The 10,117-nt window shown below is 44.4% G+C and overlaps 1 protein-coding gene across 1 annotated transcript in view; it reads left to right on the top strand.

The window, feature by feature from the left end:
- Fam47e (family with sequence similarity 47 member E) overlaps positions 1–10,117 on the top strand; it is a 42,312-nt gene that overhangs the window by 9,741 nt on the left and 22,454 nt on the right. Inside the window, exons 3-4 of the mRNA XM_031342110.1 lie at positions 3,739–3,872; positions 9,097–9,241. Coding sequence (XP_031197970.1) covers positions 3,739–3,872; positions 9,097–9,241 — 279 coding nt within the window. The remainder of the gene's footprint in view (positions 1–3,738; positions 3,873–9,096; positions 9,242–10,117) is intronic.

Consider the following 10,117-nt stretch of genomic DNA (forward strand, 5'->3'; position numbering starts at 1 on the left):
AAAAAAAAAAAAAAACCAAAACAGGAGGCACATTGTTATATGTTCTTGTATATTGTTACTAAGTTCCCATCCCTTACAAGACTAAATTTGTTTCCTGCAAACCATATTTTGCAACCTATGCTGAATTTATAACCCCATGGTGTATGCCGGACCCTTTGCCTTGCTAAACTGAGCCTGTGGCGACCCTCTTCCATGTGATAAATTCTTGGGTTTATCTACCCCACAGGCAGCCTTGAGCCAGAGTCTCCATTCTTCTGTCCAGGTGCTAACAGCCAATGATCCTGACAACCATTCTCTACCAACCATAACCCATGAAAGGTGCTGCTCTCTGAAACTCCAACTCAGAGGGAGGCAGCTGTTTAGGCAGTCCCTGTACACTTATAAATGCAGCTTGTTTTAATCAGACAGTTGTGGAACTAGTTTTTTCCTCAGGTCTAACACATTCCCTTGCTCAACACCTTCTCACTCTGTGAAGCCTGTCCTGAGAGGCCCCAGGGATCCTCTCATCTGCTGCTCTCCCTCCTCCCTCACTACACTCCAGTCACTGAATGAATGAATGAATGATTCGTGCTAGAAAAGCCTATGGGAAAAGTAGCTGAAATTTCTGACTAGTGATTTTTTGCACAGCTTTTCCTCACTGGGTCCTGTAAGCCGGAAGGTCTGAGTCTCAGACAGAAAGGTGGTCATAGCACATCTCACATGGCATGGCACATGACCATGGTACAGAGTGTGGCTTTCATTTCCCTGTCTGATTTCCCCAACTAAGTCTTGTTTTTTTTTTTTTTTTTTTTTTTTTTTTTTTTTTTCTTTTCTTTTTTTTTGTTTTTTTCGAGACAGGGTTTCTCTGTGTAGCCCTGACTGTCCTAGAACTCACTCTGTAAACCAGGCTGGCCTCGAACTCAGAAATCCACCTGCCTCTGCCTTCCAAGTGTTGGGATTAAAGGCGTGTGCCACCAGCGCCCAGCTTTTTTTTCCTTTTTTACTCTTCTCTCAGACATTACATCCCAACTGCACTTTCCCTTCCTCCCTTCCCTTCCCTTCCCCTCCCCTCCCCTTCTCGCAGACTCTTCCTTGCACCACCCCTTTCCCCAAAATCTACCCCCACTTTACCTCCCTTCAGTAAAGAGCAGGTCACCCAGGGACATCAACCAAATATGGCACCAGGCTGTGGTAGCACATCCCTTTAATTCCAGCACTTGGGAGGCCAAAGCTGGCAGATTTCTGAGATTTCTTCTGAGGCCAGCCTGGTCTACAGAGTGAGTTCCAGGACACCCAGGGCTATACAGAGAAACCCTGTCTCAAAAAAGAAAATAAAAAAATAACAAGCGTAACAAGCTACAGTAATGTAGTAATCTAGGCTCAAGCCAGAGAACACAGATTGACAATAGATCGCTGTAATAACATGAGGTTTATTGATTCATGTACGTGGGGTTGCCCACCCTTACAGGGGAGTCAACCCTGAACTCAGAAAGCATACATCTTTTATACTTTACAGAGGGCAGATTTCTGCAACAGGGCTAGCTGGCTCACTCTGGTTGGTGGAACACAAAACAATGGCTCTCATCAGGCATTGGTTGGCTTGCTCTGGGGGCTGTTCTTGGCGTAGTCAGCTGACCTCCCTATCCAGCTCTGCACCTGTCCTTGAAAAGTCTCTGGGAAGGGGCTGAGTAACTAGGTAGTAGGGGGATTGTTGGCAGCAAGGTCAGGGTGACAGTTTGTGGTCTTTTTTGAAATTCACCACAGGAGGGGTTGGGGGGTTCTTCCAAGAATTGCTGATCTTGTTTTCGTGGACTTTAACGTCTTTGCAGCCACCAGTTATTTTTGTTTGGGCTTTACTTAGCTTAGTCAGAATGGCCTGCTCATTCTGTCTCAACATTCTGACCACCAGACTTTGTTTTCATAACATGTCTTTGGCTATCTCTGAAACACAACTTCTCAGTGTCTCAAGCTGCTGCTTGCTACTGTAAAACTTTGTTTTTCACTTTATTACTTCAGTAAGACCAGGCACAAGTTCTCACATCAAGGCTGAATGAGGCAACCCAGCAGGAGGAGGAAAAGAGTCCCAAAGACAGACAAAGAGTCAGAGACAACCCCTGCTCCCACTGTTAGGAATCCCACAAGAACACTGAGCGACACAGCCATAACATGCATGCAGAGGACCTAGGTCAGACCCGTATAGGCCCCATGATATTTGTGACCCTAGTTGAGTCCCAGTCAGTTGGTTCCCGTGGGCTGTGCTCTTGTGCTGTTCTTGACCCCTCTGGATCCTCCAAGTTTTCCTTCCCCTCCTCTGCAGGGTTAACTTTGTTTTGAGCTAGGGTCTCTCTATGGTGCTGAGCTGGCTGCCCAAAGCTCCACTTTAGATTCTACCTTACAATCCCAGCAAAGAAACAACCCTTCCTTTTGTGTGTTTCCTGGAAAATCCAATCCTATAGCCTAGTTTCCATGGGTTCATTTGATTCATGAACCTATTGCTCCCCTAAACTACTTATTGTGGCTCAGGTGTGGTCTGCCTGGAGAGTGGAGATATGGTTCAGCCAGCTAGGACCAAGTAGATGGGGGTGGAAGGGGAGGCGGTTCTTTATGTGTATGTGTGTGGAGGGTCATGTGTTGAGCTATGTGCACACATGTGTGTCTGTGTAATATGAGACAACCTCATTTGTTGTTCTCAGGCACTGAACATTGTTTTATTGAGGCAATGTCTCCTACTGGCCTGGAACTCACAGAGCAGGGTAGGCAGGCAAGTCTCCATTACCTTAGCGCTAAGGTTAGAGTACAGAGTAAGGTTAAAGTAGGTATGGTGTGCACCATACCTAATTATATTTTTAAAACATGAGTTTGAAAAAAAAATCAAATTCGATCATCAATGGGAGGAGAGGACCTCGGCCCTGTGGGGGTTCTGTGCCCCAGTGTAGGGGAATGCGAGGGCCGGAAAGTGGGAGAGGGCAGGGTGGCAGGCATGGGGAAGTGGGAGGCAACAGGGGTTTGGTTTTGCTGTTTTTGTTTGTTTCTTTGTTTTTTGGAGGGGAAACTGGGAATGGAGAAATTTACATGTAAATAAAAAAAATATCTAAAATAAAAAATAAAAAATATATAAAAAAAAAAAAACATGAGTTTGAGCTGGAGAGATGGCTCAGTGGTTAAAAGCACTGACTGCTCTTCCAAAGGTTCACACATGGTGGCTCAAACCATCTGTAATGAGATCTGATGCCCTTCTGGTGTGTCTGAAGACAGCCACAGTGTCTTCATATACATAAAATAAATCTAAAAGTAAACAATAAAAAATAAATAAAAAACAACAACCATGAGTTCGGGGCTAACTCAGGCTCTCGGGCTAGCCAGGCAAGCAATTTTCTAACTTCAATATCTCCTCAGAGTATGAGGCAGATCTTCAAAGGGAAATGTAGATACAGTATTCATAGGAGGCATAACAGATGCCTGAGGTGCCCGCAGTCAAGAACCAGAGAGGGCCAACAGAGACAGTCCAAGTACTGAAGCTTTGTGGAGAGGCTGACAGGCCTTCTACTAGAGGAGATAGAAGCCCAACACAGACCCTGAGCATCCAAAGGCAGGGCAGCAGAGGTTTATAGACAGCCTCCAGTGCAGTGTTCCGTGCAGGGCTTGATGGATGGTATTTGAAAAGGAATGCCAAAGAAGTGACTTGGTGTGTTTGTTATAGAATTGGGGCCCCCTTTCCTCCGATCATCCCCTCACCCCAAGTCTGCTTTCTCTATGTAGCTTTTATTACAGGTGCTGGAGGTACTGGACCCTGAGAGGAAGCTGGGGGATGTGTGGGCTTATTGCCAGGACACCAGGAAACCAATGAAGGAAACCACAAAGCTTGTAGAAAAACGCTCTTCCCAAGAATGCCTGTGAGTACTACTGATATCTTTCCCTTGACGAACAGCCCAGGACAGCCTTGACATATGTAGAATAGTTTTGCTCACTTGGGTTTTTCATTTCATTAGTTAAAAACAAACAAGCAAAAAACAACCCAAGTAACAAAGTAATGCGGAGTTTCTTTTTAGCCCAGACTGACCTCCCGCTCATTCTGTTGCTAAGGGTGACCTAGCACACCTGAACCCCCTGCCTGCACTTCCCGAGGCTGGGATAGTTAGGCCCATGCCACCACACCTGGTTATCTAGAATACTTGTAAAAAAGCAATGGTAATAAGTCGTGAAGAGGAAGACAAGATGTTGCTCCTGTGGGTGTGGTCTCTCCAGCAATGGCATAAATGTGGGCTCCCATCTAGCTTTTATTTGGCAAGAAAACTTGATGAATTAACTTTATTCAATATGGCAGGCCAGTGGTTGGTTGGGTCATCCCAAGCACATGTGTACACGTATGTATAACACAGGGACTTGTCAATGATGGACTTGCTAGTCTTTTTGTTTGTTTGTTTTTTTCTATTTTGCGACAGGGTCTTATGTTTGTACCCAGGCTGACCTGAAACTCTTAGCCTGCCTGCCTCTGCTTGCAGAGCTGAGGTGACAGGCTTGTGCCACCACACCTGGCACTTGCTTATCATTTAAGGCATTTACAGGATCTTCTGCTCGGAGGCTCTGCTCATGTTTGTATAAACTATGCCCACAATTGCATGCAGCTTCTCTGAAACTTTCCAAACTTCTCTGAAACTTAGTAGAAACTCTTGTATCATGCCCTTGCTCCCCTTAACCCATAGTATTTAATAATGTAAACATTGCCACAAGTGTCAGCATAAATCGATTTAGGAGGAGACACATTTACTTTGAAAACTGAATGATCTCACTGAAGAAGAATACGGTGGCCTAGAGGTTTCGGGTGACAAGGATACTTTTGCTGTCTTGCTTGCTCTCTGGTATATCTGAGACAATAACTCAACTCACTTCTGCCCTTCTCATACTGGGGAGCAAGAGGACTCGTGGTAAACACAACTTCCTCTCCTTCTCTGTGCTGCAGGGAAAGTTGCCCCTGGTAGGACCTGGGAGGGAGAGTCTGCCAGTCGATGACTTTTAATGAACAGTTGTCTTGGACCTAAAGCTGAACCCTCCAGCATGGCAGCTATTTGTCATAAAAGTGATGTTTTGGCTCTTGCCTTTGTGGTTTGTATTGTCTTTTAAGTTGCTCAGAACCTGTATGTGGAAGAGAGGAACATTATCTATAAGACTATTATATACTATAGAATATCTCGTATATTATGATACAGTAAGAAGATATAGACAGGATCTATCTTTCAGCAATTTGCTTGATTAATCCTGAAAGATCTCAAACATAGAAAATTGCAAACAAGTGGGATTCAGTTGGCTATTTGAAAGAAGTCCACCAGTAATATAGTAATATCTTAGTGCATCATAAATGAAATGTGGAACTTCATAGAGGTGACCTTGGCTCTTGGTATATGTGTTTGTTTCCTCTGGCTCCTGTGAAATTTTAACGCAAACTTGGTGGCTTAAAACAATGGAAATGTTTTAACAACATTTTTTAAAGATTTATTTTATTTATTTTATGCATATGAGCATACACTGTAACTGTACAGATAGTTGTGAGCCTTCATCTGGTTGTTGGGAATTGACTTTTTTAAGACCTCTGCTCACTCTGGTCAATACAGCTTGTTCTGGTTGGCCTGCTCCAGTTGGCCCTGTGCAACTGCTCCCCACCTCCCCCACCCCCCACCCCCGCCTATGGTCAGCACCACTCACTCCCATCAGCAGTCAGCCCTGCTCTCTCCAATAGACCCTGCTTGCTCAGTCCCTGCTTGCTCTGGCCCAAAGATTTCTTTATTATTATAAGTAAGTACACTTCAAATACACCAGAAGAAGGTGTCAGATCTCATTACGGGTGGTTGTGAGCCACCATGTGGTTGCTGGATTTTGAATTCAGGGCCTTTGGAAGAGCAGTCAGTGTTCTTACCGGCTGAGCCATCTCACCAGCCCCAACAACATTTAATGACAGTAGCTGTGAGGCCTGAAGTCTGACATGGCTATCCCAGTGCTGACATTAAAGGTCAGCCGGGCTGTGTTTCCTCCAGAGGCTGCAGGGAAATTTGTTCCTTGTCTCTGGTGGCTGCTGGTCTTCTATGGCTTGTGATGACATCTCTCCAAACTTCAAGGTCAGCAGCTTTATGTCTCTGGGCTGTCCTTGTTCTTGGTGTGGGTCAGGTTTTGCTCCCTCTGCCTCTTTGCTTCAAGGACACTCGTGATGGTGTGTGTGGCCCAGCAAGATAATCCAGGATAACATCTCAGTCTCAGAAGTATGAACAGACACCTGCAAAGACTTGGAAAGCAGAGTAGCATAAACTCCATGGATTAGCACTTGATCTCTTTAGAGGTTGCTATGACCCTACCAGAGCATGGGGTAACACCACTGCTTTCCCCTTGGTCAACTACTCTGTCCTTTCCTCTGAGAAAAACCCTGAAGGAGGCATCCCAACTCACTTCCCTCTTTTTTTTTTTTTTTAAGATTTATTTATTATTATACTTAAGTACACTGTAGCTGACTTCAGACACACCAGAAGAGGGCGTCAGATCTTATTACGGGTGGTTGTGAGCCACCATGTGGTTTCTGGGACTTGAACTCAGGACCTTCGGAAGAGCAGTCAGTGCTCTTACCTGCTGAGCCACCTCGCCAGCCCGTCACTTCCCTCTTGATCTTACAGCAGCCAAGCTTTGTCTTCAGTGCCCACTGAATTCCACTGACCTTGCCCCTGGCTAAGGTCACATTGACACCTGTGCTCTCTACCACACCAGTGATTTTGCTCATTGCTGCGACACAATCCCTGGCAGAAGCCGCTCAGTTGCTAAGAGTGCTCATCTAGTGCACAAAAAGTCTTGAGTTCAATCTCTGGAACCAGATAAGCAGGATTGGTGGGACATGCTTGCAATCTAAGTACTTATGAGGTACAGGTGGGAAGATCCAAAGCTTAAAGTCATCTGTACTAATAGCAGTGTCAACCTGTATGTCATGATTCCTTTGGATGGCGAATGACACTGTCATGCTTCTATTTCTTTTAATATAATAATGTCTTCAGCCAGAATTCCCATCTCAAGGAATGAAGATGGGCTAAAACCATCCCCATCCCCAGCTCCTTAACCTGGTACTACTGCTCCTAATGAGTCTGGCATCTCCATACCTCCATAAGAGGCACTGTATCCCTATCCCCCAGAGCAGTAGTTCTCAACCTGTGGGTCTCAACCCCTTTGCGGGTCACATATCAGATATCCTGCACATCGGATATTTACATTATGATTCATAACTGTAGCAAGACTACAGTTACAAAGTAACAAAAAAATGTTATGGTTGGGATCATTACAACATGAGGGACTGTATTAAAGAGTCACAGCATAGGGGAAGTTGAGAATCTCTTGTGCTACCACATAGGGGGTTCAAAGCCAGTTTGAGTTATGTAAGAACCTAACTTTTACAAAGAACGTTTTTATGTGGCAGCCAGAAAGACGCTGTAGTCAAATGGAACAGCATATGCAAAGAGGCCCAAGAAGATGTTGATGTCGCGTTCAGGCCATGTATTAGAAGAAGGATGGGTGGAGAGGGACCACTGTGTTTAGAGTTCTGAAAGCAAAGGCTTGGGGGCCTAGTTTTGAAAAGATCTGAAGGCACAAGGAGGGATCATCCATGAAGACCCTTGGGGACTGTGCTGAAAGTGAAGCCTCTTCATTGGAAGGGAAACTACTGAAACTTTTACATAAACCTACATAACAGTGGTATTCCTAATAGTCAAAAAGTGTCAATGACTTGAATACCCACCAACTGCTGAATGAATAACAAAATGTGGGATAGCTACCCAATGAAATATTATTCATCTAAATGAAGGGTATATGTGTCTTCATAGATTTTAGATGCAAGCTTTATGTTAAGTGAGAGTCAGTCACTTAAAAAAAACTTGATTGTATAGTTCCATTCAAATGAGACATACAGAATAGGCAAACCCATAGTAATTGAAAGTAGACTCATGTTTACCAGGAAGGGGAGAAGGGTGGAAATGAAGAGGAACTATTCATAGTTTTCAAGAATGTTCTAAAATGAGATAATTGTGTTGGCTGCATAACTTTGGAAATATGTATTACTGATTATATACTCTTTAATTGCTAAAAGAATTTTTCTGAGATATGGTCTCAGTTAGCCCAGGCTAGCCTTGAACTCACTATATAGCTGAGGATGACCTTGAACTCCTTCTGATCCTGATGCTCCTATTTCTCAAGTGCTGGGATTACAGGTGTGCACCATCATGTCTTCTTATGTGATGCTGGAGATGGATGAAGTGCTTTGTGTGCACTGGGCCAGTGTTTCCCCCACTGAGTTATATTCCCCAGCCCAGTGTTTGCATTTAATAAATGCTTTATGAGCTGGATGACAGCTGACTGCATTTGACATGCTCAGACTTATATTTAGCAATGAGCACTTGGCCTGACATTTAGATAAAGGATTAAGGATTGGGTAGATAGACAGAAAGATGCAGAAAGACCAGTGAGAGCTTTTCATAACAGTCTAGAGAAACAGACAGAATCTACTAAACATCTATCAGTCAGACATCAAAGATGAGAGACAGACACACACACACAGACAGAGACAGAGACACACACACACACACACAGAGAGAGAGAGAGAGAGAGAGAGAGAGAGAGACAGAGAGATAGAGAGAGAGAGACAGAGAGAGATGGGAGAGAGGCAGAGAGAGACATACAGAGAGACAGAAAGATGTGTGTGTGTGAGAGAGAGAGAGGAGGAAGGAAGGAGGGAGGGACGCAGGGACGCAGGAAGGGAGGGCGCTCACTGTCAAAGATGCTTGGTTTTCTAAAGACTACAGGTCAACTTCAAGTGCAGCAGCTTCTACCTGGTACATGTATTAATTAATAAGTAGTACTTGTAACTTTCAGTGCTGACGTAACACTTGATTTAATGTTAAGTTTTAATCAGTATGACACACCATGACACACTTGCTTTTCTAGTACTGAAGAGGGGAATGTGGTATTTGAAGCTATAACTCATGTGACCTTTTAGAGACCTTGAGAGGGCTGATCATTTCCCAATGATACTGGTTGAGATCCACATGGATTCGCCCAGCCTCTTGCTTAATTCTTTGATAATCTCATTGCGTGTAGGCCCAAGAAGATGTTGATGTCGCGTTCAGGCCAGTGGCTTTGTGAAGAAAAGCCAAGCAAAGTGGATTCAGTCTATGAAGACAGTCTCCTCCATGATGACGTACACAGAGGAGTCAGCGATTTCTGCCACTGGGCCGTGGATCTTGTAAGTTAGCAGTGACACTTAAAGTTACCATCAAGAGTTAAACTCAGGGGCTGGAGAGATGGCTCAGCAGTTAAGAGCACTGACTGCTCTTCCAGAGGTCCTGTGTTCAATATCCAGTGACCACATGGTAACAACAATCTGTAATGAGATCAGATGCCCTCTTCTGGTGTGCCTGAAGACAGCAACAGTGTGCTCACATAAATAAAATAAATAAATATATCTTTAAGATATATTTGTGTGAAGCTCTGGGCTCAGTCCCTAGTGTGGAAGGAACACATCAAGCTCAAAGTCGCTTCTGTTAAACATCATTAGAGTCAAATTCTCAAATCATCAGCCTCTTTTTTAAAAAAATGTTTATTTGTTTTATGTGTATTGAGTACACTGTAGCTGTACAGATGGCTGTGAGCCATCTATTGAGCTCCTGCCCCGCTCGCTCCGGCCCCACTCGCTCAGGCATAATTCACTGTAGCTGTCTTCAGACGCACCAGAAGAGAGCGTCAGATCTCATTACGGGTGGTTGTGAGCCACCATGTGGTTGCTGGGATCCAAACTCAGGACCTTCGGAAGAGCAGTCAGTGCTCTTACCCGCTGAGCCATCTCGCCAGCCCCCAGGGAAACAGTCTTGCACAGTCATTGACAGCAGAAAGTTTTGGGCACAGGAAACTTTTGCAAAATGTGTAAGCTCAGAGCTATCTTGAATATTCACGTTTCTGTCTTGCACTGTGGTTGTAGGTCCATAGCTTCCGTTCCCATTTTAGTAACAGGAATCCTTCACACCTTCGGCACTTCACACTTCCAGACACACTTGACTGTGAGTGCTTGTGAGCTGCCCTTGACACGGGTGCTTTTCTTTCTTTTTTTTTTTTTTTTTTTTTT

The sequence above is a fragment of the Mastomys coucha genome, unplaced genomic scaffold (genome assembly GCF_008632895.1).
Source record: "Mastomys coucha isolate ucsf_1 unplaced genomic scaffold, UCSF_Mcou_1 pScaffold22, whole genome shotgun sequence".
Lineage (NCBI taxonomy): Eukaryota > Metazoa > Chordata > Mammalia > Rodentia > Muridae > Mastomys > Mastomys coucha.